Genomic DNA, 25,506 nt, shown 5'->3' on the forward strand with positions numbered 1-25,506 from the left:
ATTACAGGAAGCTGCCTACAGGAAATAAAATGAGGGGAAAGAAAGTATTTTTGCTGTCACTTTGACACTTTGTAGATAACTTCCAGGCCTATCCCCGCAGGAAGTGGCATAGACTAATAGCAGAGTCTTGTGCTGTGATCGGCCTCTGGTGGTGGCCGTGGGAGGAAGTTGATATTTCAGGACACGCCACAGAAATTGGATTAACACATAATTGACATGTTTACTGTGGTATTTATAGCTTCCATTTGATTAGAAAGTAGGGAACAACGCTAAATTCACGGTCCAATTACATTTGAGGATATAACTGATGGGTATACATGTGCCCACACTACCTTACAAATCTGATTTACATCCTTCTTTGCTTGAAATTAATTGACGGCGATCTTGATAAGGCGTAGGTAATTGAAATATTTGTTGCAGCTGCGAAAAAATGAATGACGGCTTTTATGTTTAATGTAAAAATAGGGAAATATTTTTAACATAATACAAATTATGTAAATATACAAGCATCTTAAAGCTGAAGTCACATGGGTTCCAAGAGAAGAGCGTCATGTATGCCTAAATTACATTTTGTGTGTCAGTGCCCACAGGATGTAACAAATCAAGACTTCACAGTACAATACATGTAAGCTGTCAACCAGCCTTTGTCATCTCTTTAGTATGAAGTGTCACAGACCAGCTTCATGGTAAGTAGAGTTTAACTGTCATCACCTTATATGATATCTATGTTCAAAAGTGTCCAGAACAACTGCCATTTTGATTTTAGAATATTTATGTATATATCTGTTTCTTAGAATTATTTCCTCTCTCATGACCCACTAGATTAATCTCGCGACACCCTTGGAGATCACTGCTGTATGCTACAGAATGAACAATGTATTGTATACCCCAAAGTTTGTGCATAATGAACATATTGTTAATTGTAATGCATACACACTCTTTCATACAGATTTCATACAGGATCACGTAAAATGTTTTGTATATAGTAGCTGAATATGCCATGCTTCGTTTTTTTTACACCTGACATGTCATCAAATATAAAACATGTGGTCCATATGTGTTGTTTTGTGTCATATGCAACACACGAGATATTAAACTACCACGTACCAAATAAACATAAACTTGAATGAAATCTGTATCATATATGACAAGTTAGATAAATATTGTGTGTTCATATGCACCATCATATAGATTATACATTTTACAGTATATATCATTTGTAAATATGGACAGATTGTTTCACTTCTCCAAAGTAGAGATTAGTAAAATGGAAAAGAGTTCATTTGTGGGAAAATGTGGCAAATGATTGCCTTTATCTTTTGCTGGTCAACATAGTGTAAGTGCTACAAAAACCATCAAACAAAGACTCTTTCCTCATCGCAGTGTTTACATATGGGGGTGTAAGGGACACATTGCAAGATAGTAAAATTGTAGTGCTTTGGATCTCTTTCTCCATGCTTGATCAAAGCTTCCCCACTTAATTACTGGGGCAGATTAAAAATAGCAAAGCAAGAGTGTATTTTCTCCCCATCAGCCTCCAAAGCCTGTCAGAGCTGGCAACTGAGCCTGTGGGCAGCATATGCGAAAGACTCATCTGCTACTCTCCCCCACTTTGATGAATTTACTACATCACAAGTATACATTTTGCACTCTCCTCCTGTTCACTGATAGTGATGACACATATCGGGAACCAGCGCAGGAGGCGAGCCACGCTGACTGAGAGAGCATGCCCTCCTCTCAGGCAAAATTGTGCTCATTCCCCGAGAGTAACGCCTGTTGACATGGCTGCTGGGAGACTGGACGTCTTAGGAGAGATGCACAACGTCTGCCTGCTATTTCATGTGCTAAAACAAAATGTCAACATGCTTGTTGGGGCCATGTTCATGCTCTTTATTTACTAACTTATTTTAGGAAGTGTCAAGCATTTGTATGCCCCAAATAGACACACATTAGGCCACAAAATCCCATTTAAACAAATTTTGTCCCTGGGACTCTGATATGGGTTTTTGTTTGTTGAATTAGCGCTGAATTATGTAACGATGTTCAGTGGACTTGGAGTGATACTCATGGTGACAATGACAATTATAATTAGAAAAGTCCTTATGCTCTAATTGGGAACAATCCCAACAACATGCAAGAATTGGCCAAATACCACCAACCCAAACAAGTAGATGATTTTTGAATGTTATGACAGTGAAGAATATTAAAACAGCTTCGGAAATTTGAACTGATATCCAAAAGATATTTAGGCCTTGATTCAACAAACTGATGCAGGTAGCAGCTAAGTACAGAAATGTCACTTTTTTGTTGACATTATATTTACCCAAGTGTTTAGTTAATATTCAAACCATCAGATCCACACCTAACAAAATGCCTGACATGTTTCTACTGAATTACAAAAAAAAAATCAAATTTTACATGGAACATCTGACCTTCCATGTTTTGAACTATGCTACCTACATCAGCATGTTAAAATCGCTTTAATCAATATTTTTATGATAACAATGGATCAAATGACTACGTGTTTTGTGAAAGGGATCCCTTGTAGTGATGAACCCACAAATAAGTATCACTCAACTCTGTAGTTCCTCTCAGCACTGGTGCCAGAATGGGGGAGGCAACAAAGCTTTTTGTCCACCCACTTTCAGGTGTTATGATAATAAAGTAGTTACGTCTAAGCCAAGTCGTACGATCATAGAATGTTGACGATAATGTCTTAAGTCCAGGGCTTGTTAAACCATACGTCTAACATGTTGGACCTTAATAAATCATGATCAGTCATTGTGTTGACTAATTCAAATGAAATCAAAGTGATCTAAAATTCAGCCGGACATCCAGTTTGCCACAATGTCATAATAAACTGAAAAAATTGTTTCATTAGGGTCCATGCTGTCTGCCCGGGGAATTGAACTCTGCGGTCAGGGACAGCTGCTTACCAGTGTGGGTGAATCCCTAGTGGGACCTCTCCCCAGAGCTGGCTGACCCTCGCCAGGCGCATTTTCTCCGGTGCAACGGAACTGGCTCTAGGTCGGCTGCTTACTCACTCTTATTCCTCACGGGTTGGAATGGAGTATTTGAACTACACACCTTCTGACCTCGACACACCGCACACATCAGACTCTTCCTCGTCCTTGTGTCTTTACAGGACAATTTCCGTCATGAAAGCAAGCAGACAGATGTCACCCAGACTGTGAATGAAAGACTTTGCTCTGAGCAGACAGAGAATAAAAGCCTCTTTTTTGAGTCACCATCTTCATACAAGTCTCCAGAGTCCTTTAGTAGCATGACAGCCTTGGTGCTAATTCTTATTTCAAAGGCTTCTAGCAGGCCTTAAGGTGGGTCTTTATTTTTCATTATAAACCTATCAGTCTAGTCAACAAGGATACATGTGCATTAATGTATATCATCTCCCCAACCTAGGCCACAGTGAGATTTGAACCAAGTGTTACTTTATTTACAAAGTGATGACATGCTTTGCCACTTCCCAGCTTGTTCCTGAAATGACAAAGCAGTCGAAAAGAGCGATCACAGCACAGTTGTAGACAGATTGGTCTTACACAATATAAAATAGCAATTAATTACAAAATGATGCAAGACAGCGGTACATCTGTTTGGAGGAAATGTACAGAAATCTCCAAAATCGAGGTAGAAAAAGCACGCACTGCTCGACTGATGACATTTGACACAGGTTCATACAAGTCACCAAAGAGTTTAAATGAGAGAGATGTCAGCAGGAAGTGGCCACATCCTGATTCAAAATGTAGATAGAAATACTGTTGACAACCAGTAGGGCAGGGGAGTCTCAAGAACATGTAAATTATTAAAAGGAAACTGCAGTTCAACAGGTCTAGTTAGATGTATTAAACAAATAATGTCAGCTGCTAAATGTGGAATGAAACTGATCAAGGCAAAAAATAACAAGTGTGAGGATGTCCACAGTATCATGGTTTCTGACATACACAGTATTGAGTTCAGTTTGAATTCAAGTGTGCAATCAAGTGTTTGGGTGAAACAAGAAAAAACTTCTGCCAAACTGTCTTTCACTTCAGAATCTCTTACGATTTACGGATACAGTGGCATGTAAGACACATATGTTTCATGCAGACACTAAGCAAACTACTTTCAGTTTATTTTTTAGCAGCAAACACTGAAATATCATGAATGGAAATTTTCCCTTCATGTTTCATTTTAACACGATTTTCCACCCACCCACCCATTCCCTCGTCATCATCACATTTTAAACATTTGTGAAAGATTTAAGTTGCTCCTTTAGTGAGAGGACAAATTGAAAAGTATGACTGGAGATAAAGTGATATAAAAAATATTTAATCCTGGCACAAAGCACAATGAACCTCAGAATGTTCACTCTCTGTTTGAAATGAATCTTGGAGGTGCTCAAATGCGTGTTTAGATGTTCAAAAGACATGTGCCACATAAATGTTTTTTCCTAATCAAACATCAATTTTGTAAATATACAAAAATCTGTTTACTTTCTGTTTCCTCTGAAAGCCTTAGGATGATTGATTGTGTTTACATGTAATTTTCTTTGTCACTACATTATCCTTCCATGAATCCAGAGCCAGGAAGGAATTGTGGCATATGCACAAAAGCAGTGTCGACTTGAATAGCCCATCAAGTACGCTCTATGATTTTCTTTCCCAAAATAGAATGACTGAGTTACACACAAAATGAGAGCTGTCTCTCTGCCTTTGCGGAGGGGCCAAAGTGCCACCATCAGTGACTCCCATTTGTCTTATCTACAGGCCTGCTGTGAAGGCTACATGTTGCCTTTTAAGCACCAAGTGCACAAGCACAGGGCCGCCATACCCCACTTTTTGAGAGTCGATATATGATGCTGAAGTACCCTACTTTAAACCTTGAGAGCCTCATGCACGCCCACAGCAGACAGTCTGCGGTTGATGTTGCGATAACGACAGCGGAGAAGGTCACGATAAGTCGAGCGCAGGTCTCGGTTGAAGAAGGCGTAGATGAAGGGGTTCATTAAGGAGTTGGCGTAGCCTAACCAGAGCAGCGTGCGCTCCAGCCAGATGGGCACACAACTACACTCCACTCCACAGATAAAGGGCCTGGCAGTGGACAGGATGAAGAACGGCAGCCAGCACACAGCGAAGACCCCCACGATCACCCCCAGTGTTGTCGCTGCTTTCTGCTCCCGCTTGAAGATGGAGATGTTCCTGCGCTCACGGTTCAGCAGGCGGGACAAGGCCGCACACTCCTCCACCACACCGGGCGGCTTCAGGCCTTGCATTCGCAGCGCCTCATTAGTTACTGTTTCGAGGCGCTCGCGGCGCGAAAGGTCGGTGAAGCGGTGCTTGGCGCCACTCTTGCGAGCTGCCCTGAAGATCTTGTAGTACATGACCAGCATGACCAGCATAGGGATGTAGAAGGCTACCGCTGTGGAATAGATGGTGTAGCCAAAGTCTTGGCTAATGAGGCACACACCGGCTGTGTGGACGTTTTTGGCCCAGCCACAGAAAGGTGGCAGGGTGATGGATGCTGACGCCAGCCACACTCCCAGGATCATCTTCGCCATTAGCTGACCGTTCTGCCGGGCTGGGTAGGTGAGGGGCCGTGTGATCCCCAGATATCTGTGAGGAAAGGACACAAAAGAATTATCAGTACTAACCTCCAGGCTGATTTTCTTCATAACGAAAAGCAGTTGAAGCTACATTGATGTTTTCTCTAAAAAACGTTTAATACCTTGTCCAGCACAGTAGCTTTATCTTCACGGACACAAGGATAATAATTCTCACATATAATGCACCCAGACACTGTGCTGAAGAACAGCAATCTGCTGCCTGTCTTCACTGAGATGAAACTGCAGTGTAGTAGCATCAAATACATGTCCACTCCTTCCTGGAGGACCATTAGCTTTTTTGGGGGGCTTTGGAGGAGCTTAGCAGGTAGAGAGGGAGCTATCAATCAAAGGGCCACTCAGTAGTTTCAAATAGCGGCTGGAGGTGTTCAGAGAAATAAAGACAAAGTGATGTGTGAAAGGCTTGAATTTGTACAAAACTGGGAAAATAGCCACTATCCTCACAATATGATCAATCTGTGTGTACATCTCAATGTGTTTTGGCTGTAAGCCCACAGCCTTCATCAGCATCAAATTCGTCATTGATGATAGCTGTATATTTGTCACTCCCGGCTGTTTTTCTGTTTTCCGTCTCTATTGTTAATCTCAAGATAAAAAGCTTTAAGGACCACTGGCCAATTCGTCTCATTGCCCATCAGTGATACGATGCTATCAGCACTGTGGACGTCAAATTCAGTTTTCTCAGGATTTTCCACTTTATGAACGGCTTTTAGATGTTTAGTTCATACGACATCAAGGTCTGATCTCTGTTTACACATTTATAAAGCAGTTTTGTGCTTGTTACAAATGCCATGTGACTGTGTACAATCTGTATTTAATATTCTGACAGGCAATAATTAATAATAATAATAAATAATAAACATGCTTTATGCCAAAATAGCTTGCTCACACACAGCACAGCAACAAAAACTTATTTGCTAATACAAAATAGTATTAGTCTAAATTTTCAGTTAGCTGCAAGCTAAGAAAATAGGATACTGCTGAAAACTGTAAATTAACAAATGACAACACACAATGCAAGGGGTATTGATTTAGATCAGAATAAATTGGAAAGGACAATAAGGCTACAATTGCACTGCAGCTAAGAGCACTCGATTATATTCCCGCTGCACCACCCCCGACCCCCTCACACATTTGACACAGATCTGATGTTCTCTAATCAGCTTAAAAAGCTACACGGAGTCACGATTTTTTTTTCATTTCCTATCTGGACCACATGTATAATTCGATGGTCACTTGCGGCATGTGACCTACATGCCACTCATATCAGAATTTGTCAGCGTTGCAATGACAACAAGTGAAACATCCATTATTTATTTTAGACAGGTGTCATTATTTTGTCGCCCATGGCAGCTTGAGTGGACGATTGATGGCACAGACGACCATGAGACACAAGAGCGGAAACAAAGCCAAATACGCATTCCTCATTTCAATCAAAAATGTATTCACAATGTTTTAAAGCATTGCTGTTAGTATTGGTATTGGATATAAGTGCCATCACATACAGGTATCAGACGCCTTGGCAGTGATTTTGTGGTTCCCATTCAAACCATATAAACACTATTACTGAGTCCTTCTTACAGATCCCTTGGCTTAGATTAGTTGGGCTCACTGAATATGACATAACAACTACTGCTTATTCAACCCCCAATCCCTTTAACCAATACTCTGCCTAGTTAACACCCCTCACTTAAAATGTACTTAGGCTTTACGGGAGGGCTGAACACATCCAAGCGAGCGATGCCAAATAGATAGAAGGCAGATCCTGAGATGGGTACACTCCATGCTGTGGGAATTCTTAGGAATACATAATGGAAACCCAGTAATGCAACACTCCTCTCTGAATGCATTATTCAATAATGAGGAAGGTGCTTGTGGTGCTTATTTGGGGTGATATTTGTGTGTCTGTGGGGGGTGGAGGGCAGCTCTCCACAATCCTATGACTCATCTTCAGCCCTTTAGAAAGCAGAGCTGTTTTCAGACGCACTCTCGTTGAAGAAAAAAATCCTCTCACCATCCTTTGGAGACAAACAACTGCCAGGTTGGATAAGACAGCACGCATTTTAACACTTAATTACACAGCTTCCTGCTTGTCGTTAGCAGGATGAGTTGACACAAACATCTGTGGGACCTCCGGTTGGTTTTATCTTGTTCATTTTGACATAAAGAGATTAAACTCTTCTGACCCCAGAGAGCCAGTGACAGCATACAGCATACATGAACGGTGTATAATAAGGAACCAGGCAAAATTAGTACGTTAGTAAACACATGAAAATATGCACAATATGAATAAATCAGAGAATAATTAGTAAAACTGCAATAACTGTCTGAAAACACTAACGAAAGCTGTTTGAGTGATTCAAAACAGTAAAATAAAACCAAAACAGTGATCTTAAAGATAAAAAGCTCAGTAGAGCTGAAACAGAACTACAAAATCAATTGATAATTCTCTATGGTTTCATTACATCAAGCGACCCCTCTCACATTTAATCCATTGTTAACAGAAATATTTATTATAGCAACTTAAATGAACATCATTTTATAGCATTTTGCAAAAATAAATATATATAAATATACAAAATGCATAAGCACATAATCTTGCAAAAGAAACAGTGGCAACGGATTATAATCACCTCCCAGAACTCGCCGTGCACTAAACAGTAACAGTGACACACATAGAGAGTTTAGAGTGTGCTTTTTCATATCTCTGGAGGATTTGGGACATATCCACAGTCCCAGCAGCCCTAGGGGATTACCCTGCCACTGACAAACAGTGTGCCCGAGCTAATGCAGAATCCCATTACTTCCGCTAGGCTACCAGCTAGGGCACAGTAAAGTGAACTATTTTTTGCGCTGAAACACTGCAAGCGGCTCTGGTGTGCAACAGTCGTCAGTCATCTCCAGGAGCACCAATCAAACCTTTTATGTCTGAGAGGGGATACTCAGTGAAATATTTACCAAGCTGCAGTTGTTTGGGCAGAGGAGTGGTACATTTACAACAGGATCTCCTCAAAAGAAAGTAACAGGCCAGGAGGGAAGTCTGTCAAATTACTTTTTTCCCACAGAAACTCTCCACTAGAGAGTCCTCGCTCATTCATCTCACTGAGGCATTTAGAATTCCTATGTCATATACTTGAGGGCAATCCATAATGAGCCTGTGAAAAACTGAAGTGTTTCCCATTTTAGGCAGAATGTAATTTTTTGATACAATCTATCTGTGCGTGTGTGTGAATTGGGCACAGAGATGCAGACATTGCCTGAAATCAAAGCATTTTGTTGAAGAACTGTCTCTTCAATAACTGAATGCGGCTTGGCTTCTTTTTTATCCAAAAGTCAGTAGTGTGTATTCACTGCGTTCATGCTTGGTTTGTTTTACGTAAACTGAATGAGAGCGTTGAAAATGGGGGGAAATCCGAAAACACCTGATCCATTGTTCACTCTGTGTTCAGTGCAAACTGCTGTTGCTGCAAAATACTTAATGATTCTTAATGATTTTTGGTGTACACTGTTCTAGTAATACCAACCTGAATAACCCTAAACCAATAAGGTATCTTTTTGGGTAAAAAATTGATTACAATAAAAATTAAACAGTGTTTATTTCAAAAAGAATTTCACCGCACAGTATTTATTCTGAGCTGACCTAGACTGAAGAGGATCAAATCTATCTAGAGAGAGTTCTGGGATTTTTCTCCAACATCAGACAACAACGTCAGTCCTCCAGGAATGCTTCAGCTCTCCTATTCTATTTGAGGAACCTCCATACGACAGAAATTGAGCTGCTTCTCTCACAGAGCACACTGCGGAGCTGTAATTTTCTCCTCAAAAAGAAAGCAAAGGAGTAATCCCATCTGTTTCATACTCAACACTGAATTCTGCCGTACTCATCAAACAAACTTGCACCGGTTTAGGTCAGGTTTTGTTTTGTTCTCTGACTTCTGCTCCCTTTAAGGTTGAATGAGTGAGTAAAATAGCAGCTGTAGTTTAAAAAAACATCTCTAATAGACTCTTACATAAGACAAACTGAGTCATCCCTCAGACGTACTTCAGCCCTCACATTTGTTATTTACCTCAAGCCACAGGACTGCCAGCTTAGGTCAGACTGGTGTCAAATAGTCTGTGAACAGTGTTGGCACTTATTTTAGCTGACATGTCGAAGAAGATGCTTGGGAACTGATGCAACAAAAGAAGTGTTTACCAGAAAGTGAGTAGGTCAAGATAGTGTATACTTTATGATAACTAAGAACTTATTCTATGCTCAATAAATTGTTTTGATGAAATAATACTTTGAGGACATAACTGCAGGATTCTAAGTGTTGGGCTGCACTTGTCTGAGTCGACTGTGATATTAAGCATAAAATGGCAGTACACCCAAATTACAAAAACACATTTTCTGACTTATCTTTATGTCCCCACTTACACCTAGTGATATCTATATGAAAATAGCTGCTAATAACCTAATTACTCCTTACTACTTAGTACTTAAATTACTCCTGCATTACTTCAGAGACATAATGCTGTATGGGCTGTTATGTGAAAGGTTAAGGTTTCATTAATTTCTGGTTTTGCACTATTTCTAGCCGGGACAGCTGCGTGGGATAGGGATAGCATTGTCAGATGGTCAGACACTTTGATGCAGACTGAAATGTCTCCACAGCTATTGAATAGATTACCATGAAACACAGTGTGTTTTCAATTCGTTAAAGTTCATTATAACATTTTTGGTCGTCTAAAAAGTCTTATTCAGACTTTAATTGTATTTACCTCCACCCTCTTGGTTCACATGTGATCTACATACTATATTGAATCGCAAGATAGTTTGAAATCATGGGTGGATTTTGATAGTTGCTGTATTTGTCTTTAAGGACAGTAACACGTCCTATAAGGATAATAACAGCAAATACTTTGAGGGGCATGTCTGACACAAAATTAGTATTAATCCCTAGCATGATTCACAATCTCAAGGCACCTGTGGGCTTCCAATATAATTGTAGTTTTCGATCGCCCACAGATTGCACCACTGACAACCATTTAAAAACTATCATGCTTCCTAATAATGTTGGAGTCGTAAGCTTTTCATAAAAGTGAGCTATTTACAGAATCACTGTGGTTAGTTGAAAGGCACACCTAACAATGCTTCCACTCACCTGACTTACAGTCTTGATGCCTTTATAATGTCTGTTTTACTTCCTCCTAATTGTTGTAAAGCAGTAGTGTGGATATTTTATGGCCTCTGGACAGCACACCACCTGTCCCTATCGGGTGTTTACTGGCTCTCACAGCAATAGAGATGATAGGCAGCTATTAGTGCCACAATGATAAATGGATTTCCCTTCAAACAGCCAGCGTGTCTATCCCTGTCAGAGCAGGGTGTCCTTGGAAAACAAAGCAAATACTCTATATGGGCTCTACAAAGTAGATTATTGAGAATAGGGTCATAGAATAGAAGAGAATGGCAACTAAAACGCTACACATAAACTCAGCAACACAATATAAGGTATAGTTCAGTTAAGCCACAGATGAGTAAAGTTGCAATCAAAACTTTGAGCAGATCGACCCTTCATAAAAGAGCACAGCAAGTTGACTTAACAGTGGGGTATTCTGAAAAAAAGATTCAATTAACATGTCGTCCTATCACAACAGAAGGTTAAAGAGTGCTGACCTGCCACACTGGAAGGAGGTTTGAAAAGCCTCCCAGGATAGTGAGGGCTATAGATACAATAATCATTCAAATGAGAAGGACAAAATCATTCATCGGAGGCATTCGAAGTGTGGTGCTTGTTTGTGCATAAGAAATTTGATTACTGTCTCCCTTCCACACACCTGGCCAATCTCTGCCTGAAGTAGGCGTGATTGTCCAACTTCCAATGTTGGAAAGGTGTGTAGGGGTGCAGGATTTTCAGACATTGTTAGATCATCTGACCAGCGTTTTGACTCCTCTAATGCGCCATCATCCTGCATCTACTGAATGATGCAGGAGGAAAAGCACCTTATGAACAAATGACAGAACAAAGACAAATTCAGCAACATCTCATGAAGATTTGTGAGGTAGGCACAATGGTGTTGCACTCAAAAACACACACACACACACACACACACACACACACACACACACACACACACACACACACACATTAATGTTCAACAATACAGGGATAGAAATATTAGCTGTCATGCTATATATACAATCTATATATATATATATATATATATATATATATATATACAGTGTGTGTGTGTTTGTGTGTGTGTGTGTGTGTGTGTGTGTGTGTGCGTGTATTGCAAAACTGAATAAGTACGTTCATCTTAAGTTTAAAGGGGAAAGAAAACACAATTCCCATTACACACATTATTTAACGTTTTTCTCTTTTCGGCTCACTCTTCGGACTCCCTTTCCCAGCGGACTCTGACAGCATCATCTGGCCCTGATCTTTCACGGGTGTTTTTTTCAACCTCTTCATTCTGATAATGGCAGTCTCGGAGAGCTTGCGCTTCCAGTCCTCAAGATACTTCAAAAGCACTCACACTCTATCTCTTGATCTGTGATCCATGCCTTGAACAAACTAAGTTGAACAGAATCGTCCAACTACATTTTTCTGTAGTACACAGTACATCATGACGAGAATATTTCTGACTAAAGATTAGGATTATGCTTAAAAATGTTTGGTTAGACAATTATAAAGCAAGGCTTTTTTCCACACGTTCTTTTGCTTTTTTTGTCCGTCATACAAATTGCCAAGACCAATTTTTTTCCCAAACTAGTCAAAATATGTTCCTTTGGTTATTCTGAAATCATCTTCATATACTATGTGTGATGAATATTTTATCATTATCTTTAAGTCATCAAGAATGTTTTTGTCTCTTTGGACAACCCTGTCTACTAGAAATTATATACACAATTGTCCTCCCAATTAAGTTGGTGTGATATCAGTAAAGAAATCGCTACATTTATCTACTATGCTGGACATTCAAAGTGCAGGACTTTGACTCCAGAGACAGGGGTTGCATCCTGAGTCCCGTCTGTGGTTAGCTTTAGGCAATAAATTAACATTTTATGTCTCGTGTTTCGAGTTCTTCTGTATTAAACTAAGACCATGATCTCTCTCTCATGTCTTACTATTTCTTGTGGTTAATATTCTGGAGCAGAAGCAAATTGGTTACAACCTTAATTTTCATGGCCCTGACTATAAATAACCTATTATGGAAGCAAAAAAATAATTAGGTCAACACCAAATTTCCATTTGTTTAAACAACAAAGATGCTTTAACTTTATTAAACAGCGCTGTTCGGAAACAGTCAACAACAAAATATTCATAAACCTTGTGTCTGTGGTCTTTCCTGAATGTTTTTTAGTATGAGACAAGTTAAGAACAGCTTTCCGTGTCTGCCACGTCATACCATTTACTTTTACTTTCTGAATGGATTCTTACTGACTCATTGTGCATTTAGCCTTTTTTTGCTTTCTGTCAATTCTTTAAAGCACTTCCATTATCGTGGCAGCCGTGGTGACCAGATTTGTGGTGCAGATACAAAGCCTCTATAGGCCTCTCTTTCTACCAGGAAAATTAAATGTGTGCTTCTACATCCATCCCATTGCCTCAGTGGGATATGTTCAGGAATAAGCTTTAATTTGCATGCAATATGGCATGTTGAGTGCTATTATTGCCCACCAAAATGTACATTTACTGTGGTCAGCATCCCTTTAGCAGCCCCAACTCTGCAAAGCCATTTAGTGAGATCCCAAAACACTCACTCAAATATTAATGAGTGTGCTAACTCTCTCTTCATTATTATACAATGACTCAAGTCTGTTAGTGGAAGGTGAATAAATATGTGCCAGCAAGTCCATCGTCTTCTCTTTTTCCTGTCATGATGATGTGAGAGAGCAAATGTGAAGAGCCTCTCCATCTTAGTCACCTTCCCTTTGGTTCTGTCACCGAGGGCACTCGTTCTCTCAAAGGACACCTCGAAAATTAAATAAGCTTAGAGGTAGTCTCAGATGTGGGGGAGGTATCTAATTCCCCACTTCCGCCCATTTTACTTTTGACCTTTAGAAAAAAATGTTGAACAATTTTAGTTACCAAGGATACCACAGGCAGCTCCTTTTTGAGCCGACTCTCTTTCTTCCAAATTGGCATCTAGCCAGCAGTTAGAGTAGCTGAAGTAGCTGTGCGGTCGATTATATGTCATCATTTTGTGGCTCTGAAAATGGAAAAGGACAGCACGGAGGAGTTGTATCTAACTTGTTCCTGAGTCACTAGACACCATGTAACATGAAGGCAAACATTGAAGACTGTGCTTTTTCTCCTCCTTGTATTCTCTTACTGACCTTTTATTTTTGGGACAAGAAAATATCAAAGATATTTAAAAACTCAGATAAGGGCAAGAGAATGCTATAGATACCTGTATTCTTGCTGAATTGTATTATTATGAATTAGCCACAGCCTTCACAAGGCTATTATTGTGCACACACATAGTCAATTTGAGTATCTGTTATGTAGTTGTGACACATTTCAATTCAAGGTTTAAATGTGTTGTTTATCTCCTGGGAACTTTTATAGAACAAAAAGTTAAATCATGTACAAACAAACCCAAAACCCAGATCAAACCTGTACAATTCATGGATAGTAAGTTCCACAATAATTAAATTCACACTTCATCCAACCCTCTGCTAACCCTCTAATAACCTTTCAAATTGTTTTTAGGGTCATTATTCCTGATTGCAGTGAATTTAATTGAAAATCCCCTAAATTACTGGTATTCAGTGAATTCAGTCCAGGAACCTAAAAATGAAGCTTTCCCCAAAAAATAACAACATAACAAATGTAATTATATAAATGTTTTTAATGTATTTATGTATTTTGTAACAGACTTTGAATTGCCTTGTTGTTGAAGGTTACTATAGAAATAAACCCACCTTACTTTGCCTAAGGCCTCTTTTATATATATATATATATATATACATATAGGGCAACAGCTGAGTTATCACTGTTTAAATAGTCATTTAACATCACCCAAGAAGCAGATATGTACAGGTTTTCTCTTTCACTGGGTTTATATCCAAGTGTCAATAATGTCATATGGGAAAAAGAAAAACATCTCATTGATTCTTGACATAATGTGGATTCCTGCATTTCTGTGTTCTCCAGTTCTCAACCTCAACTGGAGATTTGAGGCCTTCCGATCTTCTAAATGATTAATTGGATCTCCAGTATGCTTTCAGTCTTCAGCCAGATGTTGGGTGTGTTAGTTTAATGACAAACCTAGAAATCAAACAATTAAATAATATTCTATAAAGGACCATTTCAATAAAACAAAATAGACAATAGCTGCTTTACTGCTTACATCAGCAGGACTGATATTAATGCTTTCCAGGAGAAGAAAGTGAATAGAATGTAATTTGATTCTGCAGGTGATATGCATCAGAACATAAGATATGGAGGTTGAATCTATGTTTCTTTCTGAGCATAGTGTGCACTACCCAGACACAACTCCAGCTGATGACAGGAATATTCATTACAAGAGCAATTTCACTGCTGTTTATCTCGCCTATGAGCAGTGAGAGAGAGAGAACATAACTCAGTTATTAAGTCTCGTTTTACTGGCAAAGCACATTTACAGTGTATGTACAGTATCACGTTTGTATATTTCCAGGATTCATCTTCACGCAGACTAATTTGAAAGACAAACAAACAAAATAGCATTATGGGTGAGCAAGCACAGCTGTGACAACAAGATAGTATAGTGATCTGGTGAATTAAAGGTCACTGTTATGTAGCTAAAGCAGTGCACATAATGATGAGTTAGAAACAGTCAATCTAGTCAAAATGCTAAACAGCGCAATGAGCTTAATGTAGACAAAAGAAATGAAGGTTTATAATTCTTAAGAGCTACAGTAGAGCTGAAGAAAAGTACCTCTCAAATTTACACAGCAAAGTCAATATAGTACACCTTCTTTGTCTCACTGGGGCTAATCCTCTGTGTACATACTCACAGACACAGGCACACACACACAATTCACAAAAACTGGCAAATGGTTCTAAGCTAGCAAGCTAATATTATTAGCCATGCTAGCTGCGTGTCTGTAGGGATGGCAATGTTGGTCGGTCTTTCGTTCCACACTGAAATATCCCAACAACTGTTGGATGGATTGCTGTGACAGAGGCATTCATTGTCCCCAGAGGATGAATCCTACAAACTTGAATGATCCCCTGACTTATCATCTAGTGCCACCAACAGGACGAAGTTCTCGCAGGGAAATATTGCAAATCTACTTGATAGATTGGTAGAACATTTTTAAAGTCCCCAGACAATGTTTCCCTAATGACTTTAATGATTCCTTGACTTTTCTCATGACATTCCCATCAGCTTCAGCTTTATGGGTTTGTTTAGTGCTGATTAGTAAATGTTAGTATGTTAACAGGCTAAACCATGGTGGTGGTGGTGAACATGTTGAACATCAGTACGTTAGCATCATCATCATCATCACCATCACCATCATCATCATCATCATCATCATCATCATCATCGTCGTCCTTCTGAGAATGTTAGCAGGCTGATCTTAGCAAAGCACCACTGGGGTTAAGTACAGCCTCACATAGCTGATGGCATGGCTGTAGACTCTTAGTCTTGGTCTCTTCTTCCTCTTCGTCTTGTTTTGTTTCATCAGATCACATTAAGTTTCATGTTACATTTCTGCCCTTCGCTGAGTAGCCTACACTTTTTCGAATTAACTGACAACTACAGTAGATTGATACACAGCAGTGAACATATATGAAGAGTGATGTGTCAATGAGAGAAATATGAGGCAATTAATTCATGTCGGCATGTCTAAAGGGATTGCTTTTATGAGCTGTTCCCTTTAGCAGTATTGCAGTTTACGCTCAAATAGAAGCATTTACACTTTATGCTCCCTCTAAACATAAATACACATGGATGCAAAAGGTTGATCACTGGTTTAAGTTAAAGGGATAATTTGGATGTTTTCAACTGGTGTTGGATGAGGTACTTTTCCATAGTCAGTGTATTACCTGTGTGTACACTATATTTATTTTAGCAGGTTTACCTTGCCATGAGACAGCTATACAGTCTATGACTCTATGTTTTGACAGGACACTGAAGACGTTATACATGCTCTCTTCAAAGCCAGTATACTCCATTGGAAAGAATAGTAGTTTTACCTTGAAGAACACAGGAGTCGCTGGTCTATCGCTGCCTCGATCTGTTAGTTTCTTTATGTTATTGTCCGATTTAATTAGTTTGGATTTACCAAAATCACACAATTACACAAACAGACTAATCCATCAAGGCAGCGGCAAACCAGCAACCCTGTGTTCTGCAAGGTAATATTAGTTTTTTTCTTCCGAGAGCATAGATGGATACCATGACTTATGTTCCCCCTCAAAAATGGCTTTCTCATAACAAGGTAAACCAGCTAAAATATTTTAAATATAACATAAACTTAAATTGATTGCTAATATACTGACTATGGATAAGTACCTCATACAACCCCACTTCAAAACATCGGAACTATCCCTTTAACTACTCAGTTTTTGTGTACAGGAGCATTTATGCCGGATTTGATGGACTGTATAAATATTCAGTTCATGTTCACAGTTGAACTAAATGCCAAAACTTGAGTTGCATTGTTCTGCAACAGCAGCAATATGCTTAACGTTCAAAATGTATTATCTGCAATCCACAGTATGGTGTGTTTGCAGCCTCTCAGCTCCATCAACAAGAAACTCATTATCTCACTGCTTGGTAAATGCTCGTTGGCCCTTTGTTCAATCATGATGAATAATGGACCCCACCTTTGTTATGCCAAACACAAAGCTTGATTTATGCCATACTAAAGTCACTCAGCACTTTGCCCTTTTCTTTTTCTTGTCCCCAGAGATTGCTGGGTAAATAGGGTGACAAGCTGGGAATAGCAAAATAAAACTCAGATCTCTATCTGTGGACCTGTTAGTAATCCATCATCTTCTAATTGCACAGGAAGGTGCCACGTATCAATACTGCTGCTGATGTATATGAAAGTTTGATCCCCTAGCTTTTCAGGAAACAAGGGTTTCATCAACCCTAGGTTCTTAAAACTCCCTCAAAACATCAATAACTGTGTATACATTTTTTTCAAGGAAGGAAAACAGAAACATCAAATTGGGGTCAGATGTTTTTTACCAAATAGAAGGTACTTGCAAATCATTCAAAACATCAGCATGACAGCCCAAAACAAGCCCCTTCATAACCTAATTTTAATTTGTGAAATACTTTGGCTGAATATTTGAATTTCAGTCTTTGATCCATCAATACTACTATTCAAATATCATGCATATCTGGATCAAGAGCTAGCTGATTAGTTATGTAGGCAAATCTGATTTAAGTGGCTCCCTACAGAGACAACCAGTAAATCAACACAATAAATCAAATCACAGACCTTGTGTCAGTGAAACATGATTCTCTGTGCCGTTTAAACATTAAGTTTTTCATGATAATGCAAATGTTAGCGTGTTATCAAAGTGTGTGGCCTGAGCAATGGTGTTAATTCAGAGCAGAACATTTTTGATAACTTTAACTCATGTTTAACATTACACCTGATAAAAAGAATCGGCATGTTAGCATCGTCATTCTGAGCATGCTAGCAGGATGATGCTAGCATTGAGCTCAAAGCAGCATTGGGTCTAAGTACAGCCTCACAGAGCTGCTGGCATGGTTTTAGACTCTTGGTCTTGTTATCTTACTCTTTGTCTTGTTTTGTTTATTAGATCACATTCAGTTTAATGTTGCATTTCTGCCATTCGCTGAGTAGCCTGCCTTTTTTCTTAAGCTATTTGCAAATTAGGAGGATCTCTTCAAAGAGTGCAGAGTGAGAATGCAACTGGAGAGGAATCGGAAATCTTTGGTCCGGACATGCTTTCATGCCATTCGACAAATCAAGATAGTGATAAAGAGTGTAATTTACATGTCTCATGAATGTTGACCATGTTCTCTATAATTAGTGTTTAGTTAGCTTGAATGATTGACTTGAGCATTTCATCTCTATGATTCTTGTTTTTAGGGGTATGAGAGTCCTAAACACTTGGATGCATAAACATTGTGTATAAGTATGTTGTTGGAAATATTTTTCTTTCTTTTTTCTTTTCATTACATGTTTCATCAGGAGGTAAACAGAGCATCTTATTGCAATATATTACTTCCTATTGCATATAACAAGAAACTTGAAATCTAAACATGTTAAAATCTGCTAAATATGGTAACGTCCAGGCCTGATTGCAGCATTCCACGATAGACCCATCCTGTCCTTGAATATATTTATTTTACTAATGAGCCAACGACAAGACTTTCAAATAATGGTTACTTACACCATACAAGATGAATTGCAAGATATGTTGTTGCAAGTGACAATACTCTGGTAAAAGTAAAGACCAATCACAAAGTCAAAAGACAAACAAGCCACTGCCATCATTCTGCTCTCCTCCCTTTGACTTTCTTTTCTCAGTCATCTCAACCCCCTTCAGCTCCATTCCCACACATACCACCCTATTTGACCACATGATCAGTGGACAATTTGTCTCTCACTTCATGTGCTTCTGTAAAAGGAGTCAAACAGACAGTCAAACAGGATGGAAAGTGAGCTGCGGTTGACAGTACAAGCAGCACTTATCAATGATTAACCTGCCAAATGCCTTCTCCCAGCATTTTTATTTAATGCTGGTCTGAAATGTTTTTATTGACAGTAATTTTGCTCCATCCACCACCGTCCACCACCCACAAAATGGGTAGTGGATTTTAAATTGAAATACTTTTTCCTCTTTAAAAAGGAGAGTGGTTTGTCTTCTCTGTATGAAACAGTTGTAGTGGCTTGAAACATTAAATGTGTCTCTTGTGGTTTCTAAACCGTCTAAAATGTAGCACTCTCTGAAAACTGGTTAAAGAAAGATTAAAGAATGCAGTGTAACATCTTATTTAGTACCAAAACACACTTTCTGTCGCAATTTAGCATTTCTTTACAAGCATGAACTGAGCTGTCTTTGATCTGATCGCACTGGCCTAGGAGGAGATGTCCAATCCTCCACATTTCAGCGAGGTGGCCCGACAAGTGGGAAGTGAATAGTGCCTGAGAGAGTGGAGCTTAGGCGTCACATCACATTACCTGAGGATGTGTCAGCTGGGGGAAGTCATCTGAATCTGCTGCTGCGGGTGGATGTCCCCCAGTTGCACTAACCAAGCGCTGCCTCTCCTGGGAGGAACTTACTCGCAGACCTCACAAAAATATTGTCAGATGTGGAGAGAGGGTCAATACGGGAGCTGTGTGTGAATGTGGCTCATCATTGACACACCAGTTGGCAGAAAGCTTGTGAAGGCTGTGGCTAATTCTGCTGCCATCTAAGGGTACAAGCTAGCATGATTTTCTCCCTCAAATCCCTTGCAGAAGCTTACGGGTGTGATCACACCTACACTGTGTTTTCTTTAGTCTGAACCTTGGTGGAAAAGTTTACATTACTGCAGTTATGTGATATTTTTTCTTGGCCTACATCCCATCCATCTTCCACAAGTTCACTGGTAGTTAAGCCAAGCTATATTTGATTTTCAAATGTAACTACTGTATGTCTCATGCTATACCAAGCGCCTCCATTCCTGTCTTTTCTTGGACATGTGAGAAACTACAGAAAAGAACTACCCTCTCTTCCCACTGTTGTGAATAAATCATTCATATTTGACTTTTGAATTATTGAACATACAACGTATTACTCTCAGTAAAGGTAAAAACTGAGTGTAGCAAAAAGAGATCCTAACTTTTTAGGGATGTGGGTACAAAAGTGGCTAAGCCGTAGCCAAAATTGCATGCTGGGATATCTTGTGAAAGAGCAGACCTATATTTATATATAGATTCGCTTTTGTTCACTTCCCAAAACTCAGGCTGGACTCTTCTGCTGTGACTGGGTCAGTGCTGTGGTGGGTTACGTTCAATTTGCAGTGTTGAATCTCCACTTAAAGAGGCTGGAGGTGCTGAATGGGTACTCATCCATAAGCATGGCTTTCACAGCCATAAATCCGCATTTGCGCATACAGTATAAAATCAATACCACTGGAGAGTATTCTGCAGTTATTTTGACGTGACCCAGGTCACAGGATGGGTCACCTTTTCTTCATGTCTGTCAATAGCTTGCTTTTATTGGGTGAGAAAGGTTACTAAACTCAGATTTATAAGGGACATTATTGCTATAGTTTTTCTAGCATATTGCTGGGGGGGAAAGAGAAAATAGGTTAAACATTCAGCTTTTTAACTAATTTAAGATTGTTTTGTTTATTATTTAAGTGAAATACTTTTCAAAAAGTTGAAAGGTAATTTCACCTCCATTAGAATCGTAATACATATTAAGTAGAGTTGGGTGCAAAGTCAATATAGACAATATAAATTTACACAACAGACATTTTGCCTTTAGATATACAGTATGTGTTTCATATATCTGGTGTATTAGGCTATTGTGGGAATTGTTTCAACTAAATGAGGACTGTCCATATGTTTTTTGTATGACTGATAAAGTACTTTAATTTGCTTACTTTAGATCATAACATTCACACAACATGTTCCTCTCTGGTTATTTTATCCCTTCACAATTTCTCAGGTTATTTTCCAGAAAATGTACTGTATTGTATCATGATATGCATTGATACCACGATATTAAATTACATAAACCTTGATAGAGAATTTGATTCATGTCACACACCTCTAATATTAATTTGCATATAGTATTCACTCCCCTAATCTAGATGATACTGCATGGTAATGTAATAAGATTAAAACTGTTTACCACAGTGATAATATTACTTCCCACATTGATTCCTGAGACAGGAAATACGTCTTTTCTAATGAACCACTATCACTCCACGGACTGCTCAGTCTTTGTTTAAATATTTGGAATATCTTCGAAAGGCACCATTAAACCACACAATGACTGCATGTGCAAATTGAGTCACAATACTGTAGAATTAGACCAAAGCTGGATTACCAACTGGGCAAAGTGCACAACTGATCCCAGACCTATGTTTCTGGTAATTTGGTTAATTCCTGCATTTTTAAAGAGGCACTCCATGGACTTTGCAAATCATTGTTCCATTTACTCGTCAGTGAGTACCTACTAAATCTGTAAAAAGGGTAGTCTTTGGCTCTTAATGGAGCTTTCTAAAGGTGTGGAGTTTGAAAGACATGAGCGTTTACTGGCAGGGGTGCTCTAACAAAAAAATACTGTTGACTTGCAATATGGGAAACGTAGGATTCAATGTTTTGATTCAATGGTTTGACCAATGCTTAACATTCAAATATAGCTCATGCTGTGCTGTATCCATTTGAATCATTCTTTAAATTTCCTCCAACTTTACAGAAGTGCAATACCGCATCCCTTTAACTGATCTTGAGACACTGTCTTGTAAAGTATAAGTGTCATGTGTCAAAATGTAGTTTTAAATCTTCATTATTTCAGTTTATATTGTGGGAGCCAACAACAAATCTTTACCCCAGAAGCCCACGTGTATTTATCCGGCCCTGAATACATTTGCGTTAAATCGGATGGGGAATGTTGGAGATTCTGTATTCCACCAGAATGACAGCAGTTTCTCTGAGAGTATCTATTTAAGCATGTCAAGTTCCTACACGATCATAAATGAATTAGCCCCATAAACTAGGGACCACTACTCTAGCACCACATTGTTTACTGGCATATACATTTATGCATCATCTCCCCTGTAAACCTAAAGGAGCTCTGAGAGACAGTAAATATCCCTCTGCAGCAGAGCACCTAGTTTTCAGGAACTGTATAACCCCCAACAAACCTGTTCGATCCTGAGCCTCATTTGAAGCTCTCCCTTTTGTTCTGCCTAATTTTACAATGCATGTCCTTGGGAATCCTAAATGACAGTGAGTGAACCCTAATTACAGCTAATCATGTGTCTAATTGGCAATTACCATTCTAATGAATTATCTCTAGGATTCCCATTGTGAATCATATACCGAACACACTCTGCTTTTTTTAATTAAAAGAAGTCTGTTTTCATGGAGATCAGCACAAACAGTCTACAGAGCTGTCTGTACGCTTGTGTGCCAAAATAATCCCAAACTGACTTCATAATTATTTTAAATTCTCAGTTAGTCTTGAGGTCCACAAGAAGCAGGAATTCATGGAAAACATCCTCTAGAATGATGTGGTTTGATTTCATGGTACAAGATTTAATCACCTACCCTATCTTTTCATCAGCCCAAAACACATTCATAGCTCTGTCAATCACACTGTAACACAGATTGATATCTGTGATTCAGTTCCTCCCATAATATCATTAGCTCCTCAGGCGTACTTAAGTCCCTTGTGCTCAACGTATCAATAAGCAGGAAACATGCATAATTATGGGTGTAATGCACTGAGGTAATAATGCTTGATTGGCAAGCGGGAGGAATAATCAGATCATCAATACAACAGTGAGCCTCTGTCTTCATTATGTTTACTGAGGCAGAACAATGACACCATTCATTTGACTTAATTTCATTGTGGCTTAGTGGGAGCAGTGGACATGTCTCATCTGTCACAAGCCTTCAGGCTGAGCTCTATGAGCTGTAGTATACCTGAGATCCAGAGTGGCTCTTGATGGGTGGGGATGAGTGCTTACATTCCCCAATTTTAATGTGGAATTTATAGCAACTTACTGTGGAGCATTTGGGAACTAACTTGAATGAATAATTTAGCACACCAGAATGGTAAAGCTCCTATTTTTGTATGTTGCAGAACAGAAAAACAGCAATGGTAGTTCTGTTTTCTCTGAAGAGAACTTTGCCTACAGCACTTTAATTTAATTGTTACTGGCGCATTAGAGAGCAGGTGCAATGTGTCCTTAATAGAAGTGTAGGAAGATGTAAATCACGTATCAAAGTCATCAGCTATGAGGTCAATGGGCGCTGATCCTAAATGCGTAAAGGAAACGCTGATCATAGTCCAGTCAAGCAAATTAATTAAGCGTGCTATAAATTAATCACAGTCTGCGTATTTTTTTTCTGGTTCAGTGGTTTTAAACCCACGGATCAGGAACGGTTGATCTTGAATGAGGCATTTAAATGTCATTCTCTGGCGCAAAACAAATTCATTAGGCTAGTTCATTTGGCACTTGAACTGTTCCTGCCCTCTGTGGTTTAGAGCTGCTTATAAAAGGCCATGTATTTGTCTTCTCCGTCACATTTTAAACGCAGGTTGCACTGCATGCGTAATTGTGGTGCCCCTGCGAATTGACAGGCTTCATTATCAAAGCAGCTTCAGTTGCTAACTTTTCGCAACTTACCTATCGACGCTGATCACACACAGGGTCATGATGGAGGCAGTGCAGCACATTACATCCATGCCGATGAAGATGTTGCAGAACACCTCTCCAAAAAGCCACTTGCCCCCGGTCAGGTCTGTCACTATTACGAAAGGCATCACAACTATGGCCACTGACAGGTCCGCCACTGCTAGAGATACCAGAAGGTAGTTTGAAGGTTGTCTCAGTTTTTTCACCACACACACAGCGATCACCACCAGCGTGTTCCCCATGACGGTGACCGCCGTGATGATCGCCAACATCACCCCGATAATGATCTTCTCCGGGTGCCCGAAATCCTGCAGCTGCTCCCCGCACGACTCGTTCCACATGGCTGTGGGACTGATGGTGACGAGGACGTTGTAGAGAAGCTGCAGAGTGCCATTGATAACTTCGGAAATATCCTCCCTCTTGTTAAAAGTGAGCTCAATTTCCGAAGTATTGTACATCACGACAACGTTATCTCGGAAGGGGTGCAAGGGACGCCTCGCCAGTTCACTCCAATTACGCGCATATTTGGATATATGTAACCTGCTCTCGGCTCCTGTCCAGCGGTTTTATATCGAGGCTGCTGCAGCTGCACCGCATCACAGCTGCCAACAACTCACTGTGGGTTCTCGACTGGTTTCTATTTCAGTTTCAATGATCCGTCTCGAGTGATATAAGTGCGTGCTCCATCCCTACAAGGAAAAATAACTTTTACTCCAAAACTATGCAATGTAAAAAAAAGTTACAGAGTATAAACATAGCTGCTCCCGAAGTGCTTGTTTCTTGGTCCACTAACCGGACAAATATGGACCATTGGGGGAGTTGCGCTGCGCAAACCGCACCTATCAATGTGACGCATCACTTGGGGCGCACAGACAGCCAACTGAATACGAGACATGAGCGATACGACAGCGATTTCAAAGTAGATTAAAGGAGCTCCAAGCGTGCAAAACCATGAATAGTTTATGGTTATTTATGCTTTTTTGCTGTTAAGGTTCCCTCTCTAAACTGTTGCCTATTCACCTTGTTAGTTAATGTAGTGTGTCCTACTAATCAGAGAATAGATTCTACCGAGGGTTTCCTTGTGTCGTTTTAATCTAACGCTTGTCTATTTTATATCTGGCTGTGAGTGAATGTCACAAAAATCCCACATCATTTCACACTGTATAATAACTCCTTCTCAGTACGTCTATATTATTATAATAGTCTCAATGATCTGGCTGGAAACCCCTGAGACAGATATTTGTTTTGAAGCCCTTAAACACATCTGAGTATTTCTTGAGGGGGGAGAAAAATAAATCTGTTAAAGTTTGCTTTAAAATCCCTGCTGTTCCCACATGCCTCTTGAATTTGAAGAAGAGACAGGAAATGAACCCCATGGCATTTTGCCAGTGCCTCCAACAAGCAAAAATCAACTGCTTATAAATAGAACATCTCACTCAAACTCAACTCTCTTGTCGTGTACAATATGCTTTTCTACTGTGCTGGTGCCTTTCTTGGTTGCCTTGGCTCCTCAAATTTATGCTCTGAAGACAAATCAAAAGAGAAAGTCCAGCTCTACT

The 25,506-nt window shown here is 39.5% G+C and overlaps 1 protein-coding gene across 1 annotated transcript; it reads right to left on the reverse strand.

Annotated features, from left to right (window-relative positions):
* Positions 1 to 4,229: 4,229 nt before the first annotated feature.
* Positions 4,230 to 24,730, reverse strand: htr7c (5-hydroxytryptamine (serotonin) receptor 7c). Its single transcript, XM_068703575.1, has 2 exons — positions 23,939 to 24,730; positions 4,230 to 5,609 (listed from the first exon to the last, which is right to left on the reverse strand). The coding sequence occupies exons 1-2, from the start codon at positions 24,403 to 24,405 to the stop codon at positions 4,871 to 4,873; spliced, it is 1,206 nt and encodes a 401-aa protein (XP_068559676.1). The 5' UTR covers positions 24,406 to 24,730; the 3' UTR covers positions 4,230 to 4,870.
* Between the last annotated feature and the right edge of the window lie 776 nt (positions 24,731 to 25,506).

This window comes from Cebidichthys violaceus, unplaced genomic scaffold (genome assembly GCF_023349555.1).
Source record: "Cebidichthys violaceus isolate CVI_PGR_0920_01 unplaced genomic scaffold, fCebVio1.0.p SCAF_9, whole genome shotgun sequence".
NCBI lineage: Eukaryota > Metazoa > Chordata > Actinopteri > Perciformes > Stichaeidae > Cebidichthys > Cebidichthys violaceus.

Coding starts and splice junctions, on each gene's coding strand:
- htr7c (XM_068703575.1), bottom strand. CDS start 24,405: ATGTACAATACTTCGGAAATTGAGCTCACTTTTAACAAGAGGGAGGAT. Junction 5,610..23,938: donor TGTGTGATCAGCGTCGATAG/GTAAGTTGCGAA, acceptor CTTTCCTCACAG/ATATCTGGGGATCACACGGC.